A 23,545-nucleotide genomic window follows, 5' to 3' on the forward strand; every position below is an offset into this window, starting at 1 on the left:
GGGCCGGCCTCTGAGTCTCTCCTGAGACGACACCCAGAAAGGAGCAATTCGCACCCGTTCCTTCCACTTGACACCGCCCCGCTCGGAGGCGCCGACCTTTCACACCCGGGGAAGGGGAGACAGAAACACAGACCCGGCGAGGTGTCCCGGCAAGTGCGCGCACACCCTAAATGGGACAGACATTTATAGAGCGGGGCGCCCTGGCTGAGAACCCCGGGGCTCTCTGGTGGGGAACGGGGGCCGTGCTCGCCGAGCCTGGCCCAGAAAGGAAGCCCGAGCCGCAAGGACGGAGCAGCTCCCGCCACGGAGATCGGGTCTACGGGGAGAAGCAAAGGGGTGAGCCTGCGTGCGACACACAGATACGCTCACGTGCATGCAGGCACACGTGTGCCCATACAGACATACACACACACTAAGGTACACTCATACAGACACACGCATACGCTCATTCATACATGGACATGCACACACACAGATACACTCACATACAGACACACGCAGATGCTCATACTTCGTGGATATGCACATGGATACACGTACACACAGACATATACACACATGCACGCAAGACTATCCACTCGTACAGGTACACTCAGACACACACGTGCTCATGCATGCACACTCAGGTGCACTCACACACAGACATACGCACACACACCCGTACATACACACGTGGTTGGTCAGACACACAGACACAGACTCCTATGCAGACCCCCCCCGCCCGGGCCCCCGGCTGCCGCGGTCACCTCCAGGGATGCTCCCGTGCCCAGCCAGGCACCAGCCCTGCCCTGCCCAGTCCCGGAGACGGACGTGGTCGTGGCTCAGTTCCCGGGGCCTCGGGATGGGAGCCAGAGCGTGGTCTGCCCACGACTGAGCTGGCGACCCCAGACACGGCGTGGTTGGGTGGCCGTGCCTGCCCCCGGCCACCCCGGGCTGCCCACCGGCTGAGAGCATGTCCCCGAGTCCTCGCGTCCTGAGCCCACACGCCCTGAGTCTCACTGCTGGTTTTCCGGGACGATCCCAGTGGAAACACATCCCAGATGCACTGACCGGCATTCCCAGGCCCCGGGCCCGACGCGGCTCCACCACGTGGTTCCTGAGGAGCACAGAGCTAGGAGTAACTCTGAGCACCGGGCAGAGAGTCACATGGTCCTGCAGCTCCCCGGGTGCCTGTCCCTCCTTTGGCCCTTCCCACTGCCTCCCCGCGGCTGGTGGCCGGGGCCTGTCCTTCTACTCATGGTCTCTGCAGCAAGGAGGGTGGGTGGGGGAGGGAGCAGGGACCTGGGAGTCACCGCTGGGCCAGGGAGGCTAGGACGGCAGCCGGGGCTCATCCGACTCACCCCCACTCACTCTGCCCTTCCGACTCCCCTCCACTCGCCCCTGCTCACCCGACTCACCCTGACTCACCCCTGCTCTCCTCACTCACCTCCACTCACCCCTGCTCACCTCACTCACCTCCACTCACCTCTGCTCTCCTGACTCACCTGCACTCACCCCTGCTCTCCTGACTCACCTCCATTCACCTCTGCTCTCCCGACTCCCCTCCACTCGCCCCTGATTACCAGACTCACCCTGACTCACCCCTGCTCTCCTCACTCACCTCCACTCACCCCTGCTCACCCCACTCTCCCCTGCTCTCCTCACTCACCTCCACTCACCTTTGCTCTCCTGACTCACCTCCACTCACCCCTGCTCACCCCGACTCACCCCTGCTCACTCAACTTACTCCCACTCACACCCACTCACCCCCGCTCACCCTGACTCACCCCCACTCACCTCTGCTCCCCCTGACTCCCCCTGGTTAACTCCAGCCGACCCCAGCTCACCCTGCTGGTCATCCCTCTGTTCCTGCCCCAACCTGAGAGGGACTCTTCACCCCCCAGCCCTGCCCAATCCAGGTACTGGGGGCACGTGGTGAGGCAGGTCTGGGAAGGACTGGTGGTGACTCGGGGGCTGTGGGGTGAGGCCCCCTCCTCTAGGGAGCCCCGCTAGGCCAGTGGGACTGAGCACTGACAGGGGAGCACTGACAGGGTGAGGCAGAGGGGCCCGGAGTGGGCGCGTTTGGGCAGGGACGCCCGTGCCCTACGGGGCAGAGCTGGCACTGCACGCGGGGAGCTCGGCCCCACGCCCTGCTCGGGGCCCAGGGCGCACGGCGGCAGCCCGGGACTCCGAGGACTCGCCTGGTGGGGACGGGGTGGCCGCGTCCTGCTCCCGCTCTGGCCTGGGGGGGGCGAGCTGTGCCCGCTAACGAGGCCATAAATATTGATGCTCCCCTGGCCCAGAGCGCTGGCGTTGGGCGACGCTGATTAATAATAGATCAAACACTTCGGGCGCCTGGGCCCGGGGTCGGGGCGGGCGGGAGCAGGCGGGGTGGGGGGGCAGTGGTCAGGCCTTCTTGCCGTGTCCCCACTGACCTCGCTGTGGGCCGGCGGCCACGGGGCCTGGCCCGTGTTTGCCCAGCGGCCCTGCAGTGCGGGTGTGGGGGCCGGCAGCAGGGGGCGGCTCAGCGGGGAGGAAGCTGGAGGCGACTGAGACCCCTGGGACAGACCCCAGGCACGTGCCCCCGCCGCCCCGGGGTGCCACTGCCATCCCCCAAAAAGCTTGTCGGGGGGGCCCAGGGCCCACCTCCGGCCCCCCTGGGTTCTGCACGATTCCGCCCACCCGGCCCCTCCTGGCCACAGGGCCGGCTCTCGGGGCGTCTCGGCCGCCTGTTCCTGGGCCTGCCGAGGCCACGCCTGGCCCCGGCCCCTGTCCACGCGGCATGGGGCTGAGTACTCTCTCCACCACGCCGGGAGCCACCGGGCAGCGCGTGAGCGAGGCGGGAAGGGTCCCTCGCTTGGCACCGCAGACGGCGAGTGTGTGGCCGCCCAGGGCTGGGCCCGCAGAGCCCCCACCTGCCCGCGCGGGCGCCCCCGGGAGCTAAGGGGCCTCTCCCACCCCTGCAGGCGCCCCCGGGGCTAACGGGCCTCTCCCGCCCTGCAGGCCTCGGGGAGCCGAGAGCGGCTGCCCGACCATGAGCACTGCCGAGGGCCTGGGGACGCGGGTGGTCGGTGCCTGGCTGCGGTAAGGAGGGCCCGGCCGCACTGCCATGTGGGTGCGGTGATGGGTGCTTATGGGGTCAGTGATGTTGACGGCACTGACGAGGCCAGCGGCGAGACTGGCGCGGGCGTGGTGACGGCGCTGGTGTGACCCTGCCGGTGGCAGAGAGGGTGTCGGCGAGATCGGCGAGTGCTGCTGACCCTTTCGGCGCCGAGGCTGACGGGGTACCGATGGCTACCAATGACGCCGGCGCCAGGGGAGGGGGTGGGGAGGGCAGCAGGGACAAGCACTGACCTCCCCGCCCGGCGGTCACTCCCAGGAGGCCCCGGCCGCGGCACGAGGGGCCCATCTCACGGGGGCTCCACTCCAAGAGCCCAAAGAGCAGAGCCCTTAGTCCCCCCTCCGGAGGAGAGGCCCTGGCGGAAGGCGGGCATCCCTCAGCTCCTGCAGGGGCGGGAGGCGGCGGGGCAGGGGCGGGAGGGCCGCCCGGTACTGCCTCGCGGGCCTGTCCGAGACAGGCAGCCGCCTCTCCCCTTCCTGTTACAGACAGTGCCGCTGGGTTGGCTGAAGGACCAAACACGCGTCCTGGAGCCGTGCAGGGGAGGGTCGGAGCACTGGGGCCGGAGCACTGGGGCCGGAAGGACTCGGGTTCCCCTTTGGCCTGGGGGGACGAAGGGACAGGCGCGAGCACAGAGGCAGGGGTGGAGGCAGCGGGGCTGGCGGGGCGCCCACACGACCCCGGGGTGGGGAGCTGCCCTGAGCCCCGGGGGCCGAATGCCAATAAGGGAGCACCGGGCCGGGCGACACACACCGCACGCGTGTCAGCGCGTGTTACTCGCCGGTCCCGGGCTCCGGCTGCCTGACACCCTCGGGTCCACAACCCCTGACGCGCAGCCCCGCCTCCTGCCCGGCGTCCACCCCACAGCCCTGCGGACGGGCTGTCCCGAGGCCACCGCAAGCCCGGAGGACAGACTCCTGAGCACCCCTGGGGGCGGGGGAGGGCGGGAGCCGGGAGGCTGCAGGCAGCTGGGCAGCCCCACCCTGGCCATTGTCCAGCCGGCACCGGCCACTCGCCCAACAGCCCGTCCGGGGGCCAACTCCCTCCTGCGCACCTGTGGACCTGCGTCGTTGACCCACCCGCGTCTCCAGTCTGACCGCGCAGCCAGGGCCGCCCGTGCGTCCACCGTCTGCCGTCCACCTCCCGGCCGTCAGCATCCGCCCCTCTGCCCCCACCCACTCCGCCGCCCCTCCACCCTCCCGGTGCCCCCCGCCGTGCAGGGGAAGGGGCAGCACGGAGGGAACCAGGCCTCCAGGCCCCTCAGCCGCAGCTGGATGGGGGGCGGACAGCATCACGTGACCCCAGGGGTCTTCTCTGTAGAGCAGAACTCCTCCCTCCGTGCTCTCTCCTCGCTCCCTCCCTCTCCCCCTCCCCCTCTCTCCCTCCCTCTTCCTCTCTCCCTCCCTCTCTCCTCGATCCCTCCCTCTCCCTCCCTCCCTCTCCCCTCTCTCCCCCTCCCTCTCCCTCTCTCTCTCCCTCTCTCCTCGCTCCCTCCCTCTCTCCCCCTCCCCTCCCCCTCCCTCTTCCCCTCTCCCTCTCTCCCTCCCTCTCTCTTCACTCCCTCCCTCTCCCCCACCCCTCCCCCTCCCTCTTCCCCTCTCCCCCTCTCTCTCCACCCTCCTCTCTGCCCCTATCTCTCTCCTCTCTCCCTCCCTCCTTCTCTCTCCCTCTCTCCTCGCTCCCTCCCTCTCCCTCCCTCTCCCCCTCTCTCTCTTCCCCTCTCCCCCTCTCTCCACCCTCCTCTCTGCCCCTATCTCTCTCCTCTCTACCTCCTTCCTTCTCTCTCCCTCTCTCCTCGCTCCCTCCCTCTCCCTCCCTCTCCCCCTCTCTCTCTTCCCCTCTCCCCCTCTCTCTCCACCCTCCTCTCTGCCCCTCTCTCCTCTCTCCCTCCCTCCCTCTCCTTCCCTCTCTCCCCCTTCCTTGTCCCCCTCCCCTCCCCCTCTCTCCCTCCCTCTCTCCTCTCTCCCTCCCTCCTTCTCCCTCCCCTCCCCCTCCCCTCTCCCTCTCTCCCTCCCTCTCCCTCTCTCCCTGTCTCTCCTCCATTCTCCCTCCCTCTCTGCCTCTTTGTCTCTGTCTCTGCCCTCCAAGGAGCTCTTGGCGAGCACTGCTGAGTGGAGGAGGAGGCCCAGGAGACCGTTCTGGGATTAATCGAGTCTCCTTGTGACTTGCAGACCTGAGCCTGCGGCTCTAAATCAGCACAACTTCCTCATTTCACTGGGAATGGGGTGACCTCAGCCCGGCCCGTGCGGGAGCGGCCGAGGGCCTGCAGGGCTCCGGCCCCTCCCAGGGCTGCCTGGGCCTCCGGACTGGGACCCCGTGGGAACCGGGCGGGACCCCTGGGGGCCGAGGCCCAGGCGGGGTCGCTCTCCTCTCCCAGGCTGCCCCCGGCCCCCGGCTGCCGCTGCCTCTGCCTCTCGCCCTCCCGGAGCCATCGCCCCCCGCGGTGCCCCTGCCACAACGGCCAGGGCTGCCCGCCAGGACGCACTGTCTCCCGGGAAGGTGCTACGGACGGGGGGGGGACCCGCCGCCCCGGCCGCCCTGACCCCGGCAGCCACGTCGGCCGCAGGCGAGGCCGGGCTCGCTGGCTTCCTCCTCCCGCTGCTCTGCCCATCCGCACCGCCCTCGGGACTCACGTCGGCTTCCCCGGCCACCCGTCAGTTGCCCACGCGGGTTTGCTCCGAGCAGGTGGGCGGCCACCCTGCACCTCGTCCCCCCACGGCCGCCCCCTGCGCCCGGCCGCCCCGCCCCGCACAGTGGCCCTGTGCCCCCGACTCTGCACCCCATACCCCACACCCCTGCACCCCAAACCCCACACCCCTGCACCTCCACGCCCCACACCCCTGCACCCCCACGCCCTCACTCCTGCATCCCCACGCCCCGCACCCCTGCACCCACACACCCCGCACCCCTGCAGCCCCACACCTCACACCCCCATGCCCTCATGCCCCGCTCCCCTGCCTTCCCATGCTCCCTCTTGGCTCGTGCCAGGGGCCGGTGTGATGTCCCAAGGTGGTTCCCGAGGGTTGGCTGTGTGCCGTGTTCACCCGCGTGTCCTCCTGCTGCCCACCAGGGCAGGCCCGAAGGACCCCCTCGCCGCTGCACTTCCTCTCTGGGCCCTGAGATGGCCCCACCGGTGCCCAACTTGGCATCACCTGGGCCAGAGGTTCTGCCGCGCCCTCCAGCTTCTCGGGCAGCGCGTGCAGGGGCGGGGCAGGGCGGGGAGCCAGGAGTACCCGCAGGGAGAGCCGAGCCCCGTGGACACATGGCCAGCCACTGCGCATCACGCCCGCAGGACGCAGGGCAGGCACGGGGCAGGGTGGGCACGGCTGAGTCCGGCGCTCCCGCCTCTCCCCCACCTGACGAGGCTGAGCTCGGGCCCTCCCCAGTGCTGCCGCCCGTGTCAGGGCCTGACCCTGTCCGGGAGCCCCCAGCCCCGACAGGTGGCCACGCCTGCCCCAGCCCCGGAACCTTATCGATCAGCCCTGAGCGGCGGCAAGTGTGATATTTATAGTGTATCTGCCTTGGAAAAACACTTTCCCCCACGAGCAGGACAGGCGGGAAGAGACGATCAGGGATGAAAGCGGCCGCGCCCCGCCCTGTTCCTGAAGGGGACGGCAAGGGCAGGCAGGAGGGGCGGCCGCCCCCCCTTGATGCTCGCCTGCTCCTTCCCCAAGACGCGCCCCGCCCGCGCTCCCCCTCGCTCTCGCCCCCCTGGCCCAGGTGGGTCTTTGTCCCCCAGATCTCGCCCAGCCTCCAGGCCTGGGCCCCGCAGGAGGCCGCAGCTGCGGCCCTGCCTCGGAGCAGCCACCGCGGGGACCCACAAAGGGCCTCCAGGCGCCAGGCCCCCGAGCATGCCCGCAGCGCCCAGAGAAAGAGCAACCGCGAGTCACTGAGTCCTGGGCAAGTGCCGTCAGGGAGTGAGTGGGCTGCGGCATCCCCCAGCCCGGCCGGGACAGTGCACACTCACACTCACACTCACACACTCACACACACGCACACTCACACTCACACACACTCACACGCGCACACTCACACATGCGCACACATGCGCACAGACTCACACACTCACACGCGCACACTCACACTCACACATGCACACACGTTCACACACACACTCACACGCACACACATGCGCAGACTCGCTCACTCGCACACTCACACACGCTCACGCACACACACGCATTCACACTCACACATGCACTCACTCACACACGCTCACAGACACACACGTGCGCATACGCTCACACGCTCACACACTCACGCACACACTTATGCACTCACACTCACGCACACACTCACACACACTTGCACTCTCACACACGCACTCAAACACTCACACACACTCGTACACACACACTCACACACACTCACACACATGCACACACTCACACTCACTCCCACACTCACTCCCACACACTCCCACTCACACACACACTCACACACATTCATTCGGGCACTCTCTGCCCCACTCCATACACATATGCACACACACACTCACACACACTCACAACTCCTACTCCAGCTCATTCACTCACACTCACTTCTTTATACTGACTCAGACTCCCCGTGTGCAGACAGCCATGCGTGCTCACATGCTTCCTCACACTGAGCCTCTCCTTGCACACTCCCTCGGGCTCCCGCACACTCGCCCCCACCGTCACCCATGCCCGCCTGTGTGCAGCTCCCACAGACACGCTCGCGTCCTCACCCGCACGCTCACCCGGCCCCGCCGCCTGTGCTCACTGCACCTCCACCCCAGACCAGCCCCGCCCCCGCGAGCCCCCTCAAGCCCTCGCGCTCACTCTTGGCCGCAGTGGGCCGCACGCGCCGTCCCTGGGGCCTCCTTGGGGCCCTGTGCTCCTCCCTCTCCGCCTCAGGACCCCTCACTCCCGGCCCTGCCTACACTCTTCCCAGCCTCGCCGGCCAGGAAGGCGTCACCCACCTCGTGCCTCTGAGCCACCCCTGGGCCGTGGCTTCCCTCGTTCTGATGTGCCCAGAGCGTGCACGGCCCGTGTGAGGGAGTTGGGAACTCACGCCCTCTGGGGAGAGAGAGCCTCACTGGCCGAGGGCGAGAGAGAAGCAGCACAGCACTCGCTCGCTCTCGCTCTCTCCCTCCGTCTCTCCCTCCATCTCTCTCCCTCCATCTCTCTCCCTCCGTCTCTCCCTCCGTCTCTCTCCCTCCGTCTCTCCCTCCGTCTCTCCCTCCGTCTCCCTCCGTCTCTCTCCCTCCGTCTCTCTCCCTCCGTCTCTCCCTCCGTCTCCCTCCGTCTCTCTCCCTGTCTCTCTCCCCCTGTCTCTCTCTCCCTGTCTCTCTCCCTGTCTCTCTCTCCCTCTCTCTCTCCCTGTCTCTCTCTCCCTCTCTCTCCCTGTCTCTCTCCCTGTCTCTCTCTCCCTCTCTCTCCCTGTCTCTCTCTCCCTGTCTCTCTCCCTGTCTCTCTCTCTCCCTGTCTCTCTCTCTCTCCCTATCTCCCTCCCTCTGTCTGTCTGTCTGTCTGTCTCTCCCCCAGTGCTCCTGCAGGACTCTTTCCTTCCCATCTTCACTCCTGACCAACTTGGCTCTTTGCAACCTTGAATCCCATGTCCAGTCGCCACTCTCCATCGATGGTGGACGCCCTGGTCTGCGGGACGCGGTGCACACTGTGGAGACAGACGCTCCTGCCACAGTCTCCCGACTCCTCTGTGAGCTCGGAGGGTTCCGCGGGCGGGGGGGGGGCTTCTGGGTGGTCCCCGAGAGGGCGGGCGCCCCAGGGAAGGCACCTCTGACGCGAGGTCAGACCGTCCCACCCGAAGCCAGGCGGCGTGGCTAAGCTCGCCACGGGCCGGGGTGCGTGCCCTGACCTCCCCGGGCCCCTCATGATGCCGCCACCTTGGCCCTGCTGTCGCTCTCTGCTCACGAGCACTGTTTCCTCTCTGCCCGTAAGGAGCACCCGCAATCCTAAGCTGCTTCTCAGCCCTGCCCGGACCCTGGGCATATAATCCAGAGCAAGAGGCCCGGACAGAGAAGGTTCTAGAGGGAGATGGCGCCTGTCACGGTCCCTGGCTTTAAAAGCTGTGGAGGGCTGTGGAGAGCCGGGACAGCGGGATGGGCACGGCTGACTGGGATCAGTCCCGACACCCCATCTGTCCCTGGCCCCGGGGGACCCAGGAGTGCGGAGCCAGGAGTCAGCCCTGAGCGTCCCCAGGAGCAGCCGGGGGGAGTTGGCGCCTGGTGTCTCTGGGCCCCCAGAACGCCCTCCCCATGCCCCACGTGTGCACACAAACACACATGTGCACACACACTCATGCATGCACACATGTGCACACACATGCATACACATGTATGCACACACAAACACATGCACATACACATATGTGCACACATGTGCACACACGCACATGTGCACACACACATGCACACATATATATGCACACTCACACACACACACATGCACACACACAGCCGCCGCTGATCAGCAGGAGTATGAGCCCTGAGCACAGCCCTGGAGAACGTGTGGGTCAGTGGGCAGGACCCCCCCTCCGGCCACAGCCTGGGGCGTGGCTTCTCCACGTGGCTCTTTCTGGTCTGTGCTCGGCCTGATGCTGTGGCCAGGGCGTCCTCGGGCCCAGTGGCCAGTGCCCAGCCCGACACTGCAGAGACACAGCCAGGAGCCCTGGAGTCGGGGAGTCTTGCGGGGGCCCCCGTCGGGCTGTGGGGTCTGCCGAGGGCTGGGTCTCCCCCGGGCTCTGAAAAGCTGCTGGGCTAAGCCGGGAGGAAGGGCAGCGGGGCAAGGCGGGCCCGTCCGGTCCTGGTCACGGCCCCCCACGCCCACAGCGGGAGCGGGCACACCCACGAGGGCCAGCGGGACGGCAGGGCTGGGGGCACAGGCCTGACCCCGGGGAGCACGGGGCCGTGAGGGGCCCGAGGCGCTGGCTGCCCACCAGCGGGAAGGGACAGTCGTATTCGCCCCGCGAGAGGGGCCAGGCCGCACGCCCACAGGCCTCGAGCTAGGCCCTGCGGCAGGAGAGGCCAGGCCACGAGGGGGCGTCCACGGCAGCGCCGGGAGCACCGTCTGGACAGGCCCAGGGAGGCAGGGCAGGCCCCTACCTGCTGCCCACGTGTGGAACCCTCACGGTCACTCCCCGGAGCTCCGCCCAGCAAATGGGCTACTGGACGCAGGTTGTACTAGTGGCCACCTCACGTGAAAGCCTGGGGCAGAGGCCAGAGAGACAGGACAGGGGAGGCCACTGGCCTTGCACACAGCTGGCCTGGGTCCCGTCTCCTGCACCACAGAATTCCCTGAGCCCCACCAGGAAGGGTCCCTGAGCGCAGAGCCAGGAGTCAGCCTGAGCACAGAGCCAGGAGTCAGCCCTGAACACAGAGCCAGGAGTCACCCTGAGCACAGAGCTGGGAGTCACCCTGAGCACAGAGCCAGGAATCAGCCCCGAACACAAAGCCAGGAGTCATCCTGAGCACAAAGCCAGGAGTCATCCTGAGCACAGAGCCAGGAGTCAGCCCCGAGCACAGAGCCAGGAGTCAGCCCTGAGTACCGCCAGTGTAGCCCCAAATCCCAAACCAAACAGAGCTCAGGGCAGGGTGGGCCCTGCCGCTCCGTCCTGGCCAGCACGTGGCCTTGGGGTCTGGTGACCCTCTCTCGACCCTCTCTCGGTGCCTTCCGGCTCAAACAGACCCTGCGCTTGGGGGGGGCGGGGGCGTCCCTCCCACTTACATGCCCTGAAGTCTGCGCATCCCACCTGGCTCCCCCAGCACTCCCCTCCCGCCCAGAGACTCAGGGTCTCTGAGACCCGCTCAGCCTCGCCCCTCCCGAGCGCCCGTGCCCACCAAGGTTCCTTTCATCATCTCCCTCGCCAGAGGCGGCTGCAGCCCCCCCCCCCCCCCCGCCCGCCCGGCAAGGACATCCAGGCGCTCAATTACCGGCTCTCACCGGGCGCCCGCAGCTGTGTTTACACACGGGTGGCTCGGGCCCCCTCCCCAGCCCCCGCCCCCACACCTGCGCCGGCCTCACGCTGGGACCTGCGGGAACAAAGAGTCAGGGACCAGGCACAGCCGGCTCGGGGTCCAGGGGAGAGGGTGCAGGACTCCCAGCACCCCGGGGCCCCCCACCCCAGCAGCCTTGCAGGGGGTGGACACAGGCAACACAGGGCAGCTTCCCGCATCTGCCTCCTTGGCCGGAGCCCCCAGCACTGGCCCTTCCCTCCTGAGCTCTCCGGACCCCGCGGGCGGGCCCAGGGCTGACTCCTGCCTCTGTGCTCAGGGGCCATTCGGCTGTGTGAAGGCCAGTGCCATCCCTGCTGGCCTGGGCCCCGGCTCTGGGCCGGCTCTGACCGGCTTCCGTCGCTGCCTCTGGGCCCCTCCTGCCCTGGTGGACATCAGCGGGGGCCACTCCCCTCGTCCGCTCTGGGCAGCACAGAAGCCCCCAGACCCACAATGACTCTCCCCTGGGGGGTCTGGGCTGACCCCGCAGGCTCCCGGCTCTGGGCTGGACACGGGCGCGAGTCTGCTCGGCAAACGCTGAGTCCCCACGTCCTTCTGAGCTGTCTGTCCCCTTTGCGCACGGTGGACACTGCGGGCGGGCCTGGGAAGGCAGGTCAGCAGGGCCGCTGGCCGCAGGCTCTGCGTGGTCGGAGCAGGCCCAGTTCGGGCAGAGTAAGCCGGCACGGACGCGCCCACCCGTGGAGAGTGCCCGTTCAGGGGGAGGCGGGGCTGGGCACCGGCCGGCACCAGGGCTGGGCGGCCCAGCTCAGGCCAGGAGCAAGCCCTGAGCACTGAGTCTGGAGCAGTATCGAGGGCCACCAGCCGCGTCCCAGTGACGGTACAAACAGGGCCCATGACAGCGCGTGTCTATCCTCTGGCCATGCCCCGGGCAGCTCCCCCCTCGCCCGCTGTGTCCCCTGACCGGCCGCCGTCACACACGCGTGTGGCAGAGCGTGGCCAGCCTGGACGCGGGGTCCAGCGGGGACCCTCCTAGGCACTGGGGGTAAAACCAGCTGGACCCAGGGGGTCCACAGTGACCTGTCGAATCTGTGTGTGGACGCAGCCGCCATGGCCGGTGGCAGGGACGTGTCTCCCCACCCTGGGGCCCCTCCGGGCGGGTCAGCCCTCCTGCCGCGTCCCCCAGACTCGCCACCCCGTGAGCCCCCCTCCCCCCCCGGCCCCCAGCCTGCCTCCCCGGGGCTCGCCGGCCGGCCACTCTCCCGGCCTCCGTCCCGACGTGGCCCCTGGCCCTTTGCTCTGCGTGTGCTCCTGGCCTGGCCCGAGGCGCTGCACCCTCCAAGGCCCGGTCCTCACTCACCCCTGCCAGCCCGCCCCGCTCAGGTTCTTGCCCGTCTCGGGGGGCCGAGGTGCTGGATGATTCGGCCTCGCCGGCGTCTGGATCAGGGCCGCAGCCTGCCCGGTGGTCTCGGGTCTCGCAAACACCCGCGTGGCTCTATCCCTCCTGTGGCCTCAAGCCCCCACCCACAGAGGGACCCCGCACTCTCCCCGGCCCCGCAAGCTCCTGCGGGGGGCGCGGGTGCCAGCAGGCGGGGGGGTTGGCAAGGAGGGGCCACCCACTTGCATTTCCGTGGGTCCCCCCCCCTCTCTCCGCGCCCCCGTTTGCGCCCGGCCCCCTTCCCTCTGGCCCATGCCGGCACGGAGCTTGTCTTGGCTTGTCTCCTGGCACCTGGAGCCCCGGGGCCCTGCCACGCTGCGTCAGTGACTGTCTCGTCCCTGCAGACAGACGCGGTGACCCCCGGCCCCGCACAAGCTCCAGCCGCCTGTCTGCACGGCGAGTGTTGGCCTTTCTCCTGCGTCACCTAATTGGGATCCTCTGTGGTGGGAGCAGTTGTCCTCCGGTCTCTTAGCAACTCGGAAGCGCCGGCGTGGGGGGGGGCTGGCGCCGCGGACGCCGCGTGTCTGTCTGCTCGGGCAGGTACCTGTGGAACGCGCGCCTCTCGGGGGAGGAAGCTGGCGGCCGGAAGTGGCCCCCGCCCGGAGCCAGTGCTCTCCACTCGCCCGGTGACGTCAGCACCGTGACACAGCGCCGCGCAGCACTATCCCCTCCTGAAACTCAGTTCGTCCACTCGGCCGGCGGGAGGGAGGCCGGGAGACTCTCCCAGCGGGCGCCGCGTGCCCTGTGGCCACCCCGGGTTCCAGCCACGACTGACTCACGCTTCCTGGTCACTCCCAGCCGCCACCGTCAGGCCACGTCACCGAGCAGCCCAGCACCAGCGACCACCATCCCCACCAACCGCCACCTAGGCCACCATGGTCACCCACGGCCACTGCCGGCCACACCATGGCCACTGACTGCCCGCCCGCCCTCCCTGTCACCACTGGGGCCCTCGCTGTCCCTCTCCAGCAGCGCAGCGGCCTGGAGGCCACAGGGGCGGCCGAGGCTGGGCCAGGCCTCCGCGTGTGGACACTGGGCTGGGACCTTGCTGCCCTGGGGGCTGCTGAGGACTGACCGGGAGGGGGGGCTGGGGGGCAGGAGGGGGAGCTGTGCAGGTATGGGTGTGGGGGCTGGGCTGGGTCCACCCAGGGGACCAGCCGGGGTGAGGGACGGCCGCGGTGGTCACCGCTGGGGCGTGCAGGGCCCCTGGACTCCCCGAGCCGGGCGCGGGCAGGGTCAGGTGGGGCCGTGGGGAGGGGGACACCCGGGCCAGGCAGATGCCGGCCCACCTCGCAGCCTCGCTCCTCCTCCCTGTGCCCCTGGGTGGGTCCAGCTGGGCCGGGTGCCTCTCCTGGGCCACCTCTCCCGGGCGGGTCACCATCTCTGGGTCCCCAACCCAGAGGCCCGAGAGCGGGCTGGTCCCGTGGGGTCCTGGGGCAGGCGGCTGGGGGGGCCCCTGGCCTGCCCCACCCCCTCCTTCCCGCCGACTCGCCCTCAGCCCTGTCTCCCGGGACAGGGCCCGAGCCCCCGGCCCTGCTGGGCCCCCCAGAGACACCCATGCGGGCAGGGCCGAGAGGAGGGGGCCAGCAGGCTGCGGTGTGGCTGCGAGTGTGCACTCGAGCCTGTGCCACCTTTTGAAGCCGGCAGCCGGGCAGGGGAGGCCGCGGCCCTCACGCTGCTGGGAAGCTCCCGCTGGCCGAGACCACGGGAGCCCGGCCGGGGACAAGAGGCAATTTATCCCTGTGAAGCACCTTCGACCCCAGAGGCTGCGGGGGCGGGCAGAGCTGCGGGGCGGGCAGAGCTGCGGGGCGGGCAGAGCTGCGGGGCGGGCAGAGCTGCGGGGCGGGCAGAGCGGGGCACAGACCACCCAGCCCATGGCCCCTCGCGGCCCAGCTCTGGTGCCAGCCTGACGCTCCCAGCAGCCTTTCGGAGCTGGTGAGTGGGCTCTGGCCCGCTCCGGGGCTGCGTGAGCCCGGGCAGCCGCCCAGGGCCGGCGGGACCCCCAAGGCTCCCCAGCAGGTGGGGGCTGCTGAGGGGGCTTTGCGGGGCTCCTCCTGCGGCCAGACGCGCTCCATGGAGGGGCGGGGCGGGGGCGTGGGCAGAGGGGGGCAGTGCAGGGTCCGGAACAAGCTGAAGGGCCTGGACATGCAGGGATGTCTGAGGATGAGGGTTTGTGACAGGGCCAGGGACGTCCAGTGGCTGGACTAGTGACCATCCACCTCCCTCGGGCCTGCAGCTCACCCACACGCACACAAACACACAGGCACACAACATGCACACATGTGCACACATGCACATATTCCACACACAGGCAGACAGACACACATGTGCATACATGTGCACACACGCGCATACCCCACACGCACACAGGCACACATATGCACAAATGCACATACCCCATACGCACACAGGCATGCACACACACAGGCACACGGCACACACAGGCACACACGTGGGCACACACGTACCCCCATGCACACATGCGTGCATGCCCACATACTCTGAGCACACAGACACAGCGAGACACAAGCGCACACACCCACACACACCCTGTGCCGTGGGCCTTGCCAAGCCCGTCTGGGCCGGCTCCAGGCAGATTGTTCTGGGAGCCACAGAGGGTCCGGGGGAGCCGGCGGGCGCACGTCTGGCCGGGGCCGAGCATCAGCCCGGTGCCCGAGTGGCTCGGCGGCGGGGGGGCGGGGGGCGCAGAGCCGAGCAGACTCGGCAGCTGGGGCGCAGCTCTGCGCCTTTCAGAACCTGCCCCAGACCCTTCCCCGGCACCCGCGGGCCCTGGGGAGTCTGACCCAACGGGTGCCCCTGCGCCCAGCCTCTGCCCGAGGCCTGGCCTCGACCACCTTCCCTCTCCAGTGCTCCCTGGTCCACCGGGGGCTGGGCAGGCCCGAGTTCAAATCCCGCCCCCACTTCCTGAGGGGGCCTGGCTGTTCCGGGGCCCCGGGGCTGGGTGGGGTCAGCAGACCAAGCCTGGAGGCTGGGAGCAGCGTTTCCCGGCACCCAGTGGTGTCCGGTGTCCGTCCTGCTGCTGGCCGCGGGGGGGGGGGGGGCCGACTGGACCCCACAGGCCCCCTCCGGGCCTCTGCGGAGGGGCAGGAAGTGCCCGCGGCGGCTGGCCTGGGGCTACTGTGCCGTGCAGCCACGCTCTGGCAAGGAGCGGGCGCTGGTGAGCACCGGGGACGGAGCACGTGCCCCCACAGCTGGCCGCGCCTCTGTAATCCACACGGGCTCTGGGTCCTGCCCACAGCCGCTGGCCCTGACGCCACGTCCCCGGCACCAAGCTCGGCCACGCCGGCCCTGGGCGCCACGGCGGAGCCAGCGCTTCCCCTTCCTCCCCACAGGCCGGGCCGGCGGCCTCAGTGGACAGCAGGAGGGCGGGGCCGCTCCCAACTCTGTTTGTGTCTGATCTCATTTTCCAGATGGTTCCGCCCAGTCGCTCCCTTGCCCCGCGGTGGGTCCCGAGCCCGGGCGGGTCGGGCAGCCTCGTGTGCGTGCCAGGAGGCCCCGTGGGTGCCCGGACTGAGACGTGCCCAGCCAGGCGGCGTTGCCGGCCGGCCACGTGCAGGACCATGGTCCAGGTGCTCTTGACCCGTCCACCTCATCTGGAACCTTCCGGGCCTCAGTTCGCCCCAGGCTGACCCACCGTCACGGCACCTCTAGGGCGGGGAGGGGGCGCTGCAGGGAGGGCGCAAGCCTGACCCTGCCCAGGGCTGGACGGCGGCTCTCGCTCTCAGCACTGTCCCCGCCCGCTGGCCTCACCCCGGTGGGCAGCCGCGCACGTGTGGGAGTCAGGGCGCCCGACTTCCCCTCTGAGGTCTCGGACAGAGGACGGCGGCCAGGCCCACCCAGCCCCTCACAAGCCTTCCAGGGACACTCGCTGCCCACTGGCTGCACGCTGGCCACTGTCCCCGCGACCATCCCCGTGGTGGCCTCGTGGCTCCCCTGGGTGCGCTCACCACTGAGTCACGCACCCAAGCGGGCGCCACGTGTTGGGTCCCTTGGGTGCCGTGGCTGGGACTTGGGCGCGTTCGTCACCCTGTCTGGAAGGTCCCGTGCTGCCCACCATAGCAGGAGCCCACCTGGCGCCCACACGGAAGTCCAGCGGTACCCCCGGCCCCCGCTGCTGGCGTCCCTCCCGCAGGCCCCGCAGAGACGCCAGAGGGCACGGGGGTCCAGGCCGGGAGGCTGCGTCCTGCACACACGCAGGGCAGCACGGGGGCGGGCCCCGCTGACCCCGGCCATGCGCAGTCAGGCTGCATTCGTGCCCACCTGGCCCGCCGAGGCCCTGGCACTGCCCCAAGGAGCCCCCGAGGCCGGGAAGGGTCTCTCCCCCACGGGGACCACGTGGGGGCCATGGGGGACAGGAAAGGGCGGGTGGTGGCGCCTCGAACCAAGGACCCCCCCCACCGCCACGCACGCTCCCATACAGTTTTGGCCGGAGTCGGCGCTGGTCCAGAACGGCCCTCCCCACAGATGGACAGCTCGAGCACGGGCGGAGACGGCGCTGGAGTCCCCCCGCAGACCCCGGAAACCCGCCTCACCCCCGCCGACACACAGGAAGTGACCCGTCCACCAAGGGTACCCCTGGTCCCCGAGCCCCCGGGAGGCTCTGCCTTCACGTACGGAGGCAGATTAAGTAAATCAAGGCACAGATGCCCAGCGGGCTCCGGGAAGCAATCAGAGATGAACGTGTAATATTCCAGGCGGCATATGTGCGGCTCGGCTGAAACGCTGTGCAGGAGACATTAATATAAATCTGTTCTTAATTTCTAAGTTGACATTTTGGGGGAGAGACGGGAAGTTTCTCTCCGGCGCTGTGGTGACATGCACTTCCCTTGGCTAGGCGCTTGGCAGGGGCGTCCCGGGACGCTGAGCCCACGGCCCGCGAGGCTCTGCCGGGCAACCGCCCCAGCCCCCACCCCCGCCCCAGCCCTGCAGGTACCTCGGGGACCTCGGCCCCTCCCTGGCACGGCGGGGCACAGGAAGTCACCAGAGAAGCTGGGGGGGCTTCCTGGCACCCTCAGCCCACAGGGCCACGGAAGGGCCCGCACACACCTGTGCACACACCTGTGCACACACATGCACACACACACACACCAAGGCATGCAGTCCACAAACGCTCTACCACAGGCATGCACATGCACATTACACACACATTCCATGCACATACCCCGTGTACACATCCACATACACACATGTACAACCCATGCACATATAGTCATATATACACAAACATACACTGATACACATTTGTACAACCCATGTACATAGTCTCACATCCATGAACACATCCATGTACACATATGAGCATGCTCATAGCACCCATACATACACTCATGCCCGTGTAGATACATGCACACACATGACTCACGCCCATTTACATACACACACAGGCATATGCACACACATGACCACACATGCACAACCCACACAAACCCGTGTACACGTCTGTGTATACATCCATGTGCACACATACACACACACAAGCACACATGCACACTCACTCAAACCCCTGTGCACACTCCAGAGGGCACCGCCGCCCCCAGCCCTGCGCCCCAATGCTCACGGCCCTGCGGCCCCTCCTGAGCTGGAGGCCGGCAGGAAGGGGCAGAGGCTGCCGAGGCCCAGGAGGAACCGGACACAGGGGCTCTCGGCTGACGGCCACACAGGACACACTGCAGGGCCCTGCGCCTGTCCCTGCCAGGCCGCTTCCCAGGAAGCTTCTAGAACAGCTGTCCTGTTCCCGCACCAGAGGGCCAGTCACCTGCCGTGCTCCCCAAACGCCCCTCCCCCAGGCAGCCCGCGTGGGGCCGGGGCTGCTCTCGCTCGCCCACAGCTCGCCCCAGAGTATGTGCCGCCCCTCAGTCCCCGCCCCCTCCAGCCAGGGTCCAGGGCAGCCCTGCTCCAGGTCGGTCCAGGGTGCTTGCCCTGCGGTCTGACACAAGACAGTGCTCCCTCCTCGTCTCAGGGTGCTCCCCTGCTCTCACACGTGAGACAGTGCTCCCTCCTCATCCCAGGGTGCTCCCCTGCTCTCACATGTGAGACAGTGCTCCCTCCTCATCCTGGGGTGCTTCTGCTGCTCTCTGACATGTGAGATAATGCTCCCTCCTCATCCCAGAGTGCTCCCCCACTGACGCGTGAGACAATGCTCCCTCTTTATCCCAGGGTGCTCCCCCTGCTCTCTGACAGTGCTCCCTCCTCATCCCAAGGTGCTCCCCTGCTCTCTGACAGTGCTCCCTCTTGTCTCAGGATGCTCCCCCCACTCTCTGACTTGTGAGACAATGCTCCCTCCTCATCCCAGGGTGCTCCCCCTGCAGTCTGACACGTGAGGCAGTGCTCCGCTCCCCTGCTCTCTGACAGTGATCCCTCCTCATCCTAGGGTGCTCCCCCGACCCCCGGGCGCACCCCGTTCCCATGTCATCCCCTGCTCTGCCTTCCTCCATCCCCAGGGCAAGCCCGAGTGGCCAGTGGCCTCGTCTCCTGCACCCACTCGGTGCCACTGGCAGCTGCCCAGCCCAGCGGGCGCTCTGTGGAGTTGTGGTCAGGGCGAGAGGGACCCGTCCCGGGGGGACGGGGAATGGAGCGGTGGAGCGGGGACCCCTGGCGATAGCAGCAGTGCCTGGAACAGGTGAATGAATAATGAATTAATGAATGAGCCAACAAACAAATGAATGGGACAGTGAATGAGAAGGAATGAATGAGTTAGTGAACAAATGAATGTGATGATGACAACGGAACGAACAACTGCAATAGATAATGGGTGAATGAATGAATGAGGCCATGAATGAGTGAGTCAGCAAACAGACAAGTGAATGAATGAAGGAGGCAGTGAGCGAGGCACGAATGAGTTAATGCCTGAGGACCCAACCCCCGGGGGGCTGGGCGGCCAGCAGGGCAGGCTCAGCCCCTCACAGCCGGGCCGGCCCGGCCGCCCGAGGGGTGCTGGGGGGCTGTGTCAAGCCCGACCGGGCCTGGACTCAGCAGAGGCACCATAATCCCGCCCAGGGAACGGAGACTTTGCCGAGATTAAAGAGTCAGCGTGATTGCGCCCGCCCGCCCACAGAGCCGCCCGCCCGCCTGCCGCCACCCCGGGGCTGTTCCCACCCGCGCGGGCAGCGGCTCTCCGAGAGCGGTGAGGGGCGAGGTGGCCGGCGGGCGCGGGCAGCTGTGCCCCGGCACCGGGGAGGGCCCAGCCGCCTGCTGGAGTGACCCTGGGGAGACACCCCCGCCGCCGGCCCCGACAGGCCCACGGCGCATCCTGCCCACCCTCCCGCTGTCCCCCCTGCCCCGTCCACCCTCCTCGAGCCCGACCCAGCAGGGAGAGCGCAGGGCTCGGGCTCAGGGGTGAGTGGCCGCGGGGCCGCCTGGCGCCCGTCCCTGTGGCTGGTCCTGAGCCTGCCTGACCCTCTCTCCCGGGAGGGGCCAGGTAGCCCTCCCCGGGCCGTGGGCCGAACGTGACGGGCAGGGACGAGGAACGGGCGCCTGCGTCCTGCCGAGAGCCGGAGGCCCCTCAACCTCGGGGCCCACGGCCGGGGGCCGGGGTTCAGCCCAGCCCCCCATGCCCACCACGGCACAGCCGCGTCTGCCCGGCCCCCGCCAGGCCCGCAGTGTGCGGCCCCTCTGGCCTCGAGCACGGCCCCCTCTCCCACCTTCCACTGACCCCTGGCCGTCAGTGCCGGGCATGGGCACGGCCGCACCTGCCCACACGCCGGCCACGTAGCCGCTCTGAGCACGGAGGGAAGGGCCACGCCCGTCCCAGCCCGCCCTTGCCCCTGCCCCCGCCAGGGCAGCCCGAGGCCCACAGCTGAGCTCTGAGCCCCGCGTCCACTCAGCAGGCCAGGCCTTCCCGGGGCGGTCAGGGGCCGGGCCATCTCCTGGCACGCCGGACCCCCTGTACGGAGCCCCCACCTTGAGGCCAGGTGCCCGTGGTCCTTCCTGGGTCCCCGGACACAGCGAGCAGATTCCCAGAGGGGGCCGGGGCCAGCAAGCCCAGGCGCTGTCCAGCCGGCTCTGACCGGCAGGGGACAGCGGGGGCTCGGGACGGTGGGCTCGCTGCAGCCTTGGGGGGCTGCGAGTGAGGGGGCCGGGCCCCGTCCTCCCGAGGCACCCTCGGGCACCCTCCCTCGCCCATCCCTGAGCTCAGGGCTCCTCTCAGCACCGTCCCACCCACCCCTCGCCTCCTCCCGACACGCCCGGTGTCCACTAACTGGCCGGCCACACGCTCGTCCTGTCCACGTTCTCGCAAAGCCGACGGGCCCCTCTGAGCCGGACGGGCAAAGGCCACCGAAACCCCCTCCCCACCCCGGCCCTCCCCGCCCGTGTCTCGGAGCTGTCCTGGCTGAGGCCCCGGCACGGCCCCCGCCGGGACGGAGACCCCCGGCGAGTCACGGCCCCGCCCGCCCGCACGCCCGCCCCGCGGGCCCACTCACATCTGTAGGTCATCTCGAAGCTGTCGCTGATGTTCACGATGTCGATCTGGGGCAGCAGCTTGGGGGGCTCGGAGAGCTGCGAGAGCGCGAACCTGAAGGCCGCATGTTCCTGGGACTGCTGGCTGGGAAAGAGGCCCCCTGCCGAGAGAGAGAGAGCGCCCTGAGCCCCTGCCCGGCCCCCGCCCAGGGCAGGCCAGCGCCCCCCGGCCCCCGCCCACACTCACCCGTCCCCTCTGCTGGCCGCACCCGGCAGGAGCAGTGGCCCCGGGCCTGCCCCTGTGCTGGCCACTCTCCCCGCGGGCCCCGACACCCCGGCCTGTGGCTGCTCTGGGGTGGGCAGCGCCCCTGCCCGCACTTGGGGCTGTGCCCAGGGGGCTCACTGGGCCCACCAGACGCCCAGGGCAGTTCTCCTTGCAGCCGGGCCGGGCCAGCCCCCGCCTGGAACCCCCGCCGCAGTAAGGAGCCTGCCGGGCCTCTGGGCTCCTGGGGGACCCCAGCCCCTGTGTGTCTCGGCCACGGAGGGCCCCTGGCCCAGTGCTCCTGGCACGGCCATGTCCGGGCAAGAGTGACCGTTATGTAAGGGTCCGCCCGAGTGTTCGCCAGCCCAGCCTGGCCTCGGGACCCGGGGTTATGGCTCCTCATTGCACCCCTGGGATGCTGCCCCCAGGGGCCCCAGGGACCAGCCACAGCTCCGGCCCCGGGCCAGGACTTGTGGGTGGCCAGTCCCGAGCACTGCAGGAGCGAGCTGCCCCTTCCTGGTTCGGGGCACCATGTGCGTCTGCTGGGGGCCGTGACTCGGCCGCGTCCACCCCACGGCGTGGTACTCACTGGAGACAGACCAGCGGGCCAGGCGGCCAGGCAGGGGACATGCCGAGCACTGACCCCACGCCACAGTGACTGTGAGGAGCCAGGCTGGGCGGGGGCAGCCCTGACAGCCTCGGGCTGGGGAGTGTCTTCCCGCATGAGGCACGTGCACACACGCGTGCGCACGTGTGCACGCATGTACACAGCACATATGCACACACGTGTGCGTCCATGCTCCAGGAGGGCCTAACAGGTGTCAGGAGACAAGTTTCTCCAGGGCCCTTCCCAGCCCCCCCCGGGAGCCGGGGGAGCCGGGCTGGAGCACGTGGCGCCCCCAGGCGCCCAGCCCCCCGGCCGCCTGCTGGGCTTTGTCTGCTGTGGCAGCCAGGAGACCCCCGGGCAGCAGAGCGGGAGCAGGGGTCCTCCAGGCAAGCCCCTCCTCATCCCCCGGCAACAGCCCCGCGGCCCTGAGCCCGTCCTCCTGGCCCTCAGGGAGGCAGCGTGTGTGTGTGTGTGTGTGTGTGTGTGTGTGTGTGTGCGCGCGCGTGCATGCGTGTGTCTGTATGTGTGAGAAGCCCACGGAGCCGGAAGCCAGGGGGAGGCGCAGGACCCCGCAGGCACCACGAGGAGACCCCAGCCCAGCCCAGGCCCTGCGAGGGGTTGAGGTGCAGAGCCCGGCGAGGGGGTGCCACCTGTGTGTCCGGCCCCGCGCCCTCCCCCTGCGCCCTCTCCCCGAGAATGTCCCCAGCAGCGAGCATGTCCCCAGCAGCGAGCGTGGCCGCCCGTGTGTCACAGGTCCCTGCCTTGCGTGTGAGTGCGCGTGCGTGTGCGTGTGCGTGTGTGTGTGTGTGTGTGTGTGTGTGTGTGTGAGAGAGAGAGAGAGAGAGAGAGAGAGAGCGAGAGAGCGAGCGCGAGCGCCCGGTGCTCCTCGCCTCCGCGGCTCGGCGGGCGCCCCCTCCCCACGCGCCCCTGTACAGCCCGTGGGTGGGAGCGGGGTGAGGGGCGCAGACCCGAGCGGGGCCACTCACCGATCTGGATGTTGTTGGGGAAATTGGCCCCCACGACGGCGCCCAGCAAGCCCGTGCAGAAGGCCAGGAGGCGCCGCATATTCCCGCTGGCATGGGCAGCGCGGAGCGGCAGCGGCCGTCCCTGCCCGCCGTCCTTCCCCCTGCTCCTCCTCGCGCAGCCTCCCGGGGCCGGCGGTGGCGGAGCCGGCAGACTCGCGCGGGCGCCTGCTCGGAGCGCGCGCGGCGGCGGGCGGCGCTTCCCGCGCGCCCCTCCCGCTCCCCACTCACAGGGCTGCAGCCCTGCGCGTCCACAGCTGGCCGCTCCCGCGCGCGTGCAGGGGCGGGGCGAGCGAGCTCCCCGCCCCCGGTGCTCCCGGCGCCGCCCCGTCCCCGTCCGGCGGGGGGGGGGGGGGGGGGGGGGGGCGCGTGTGCGGCGCTGCCCCAGTTACCCTACAACTGATTTCTCAGGAGACCCGGGCTCCGCGCCCGGCTTAAAGGGGAAAGGTAACCCGGGGAGGGGCGGAGGGGGACGGGCTGTGAGTGTGACCCTGTGCCAGCGGGGCCCTGAGTGGGCGCAGGACGGGGGCTCCCCCCACACAAGCACGCGGGGACAGGGGCCTGGTGCGGCCTCGGTTTCCACCTGTGTCCTGCCCCCACCTGCTGGGACATGGCGTGTCCCCCCCCCCCCCCGTGACGCTGCCCCTCCCAGACACGCACGGGGCGGGGGCCCAGCCCAGAACCCGCCCAGGACACACTGTGGCCGGCCCCCCGCACCAGACACCCTGACCCCCAGCCCTCAGACCCTCAGACCCTCAGACACCCCGACCC

The 23,545-nt window shown here is 69.2% G+C and overlaps 1 protein-coding gene across 3 annotated transcripts in view; it reads right to left on the reverse strand.

The window, feature by feature from the left end:
- Positions 1 to 23,007, reverse strand: part of GRIA1 (glutamate ionotropic receptor AMPA type subunit 1) — a 75,297-nt gene extending 52,290 nt beyond the window's left edge. The window contains exons 1-2 of one of the 3 annotated variants that reach the window (XM_055127088.1): positions 22,739 to 23,006; positions 20,907 to 21,044 (exon numbers count right to left, since the gene is read on the reverse strand). In XM_055127088.1, the coding sequence (XP_054983063.1) occupies positions 20,907 to 21,044; positions 22,739 to 22,817 (217 nt within the window). In that variant the 5' untranslated portion in view covers positions 22,818 to 23,006. Of the gene's footprint in view, positions 1 to 20,906; positions 21,045 to 22,738 lie in introns of all 3 variants that reach the window. The other 2 variants (XM_055127087.1, XM_055127091.1) reach the window with 2 other exon arrangements.
- Between the last annotated feature and the right edge of the window lie 538 nt (positions 23,008 to 23,545).

Source organism: Sorex araneus, chromosome 2 (genome assembly GCF_027595985.1).
Source record: "Sorex araneus isolate mSorAra2 chromosome 2, mSorAra2.pri, whole genome shotgun sequence".
NCBI classification, from domain to species: Eukaryota; Metazoa; Chordata; class Mammalia; order Eulipotyphla; family Soricidae; genus Sorex; species Sorex araneus.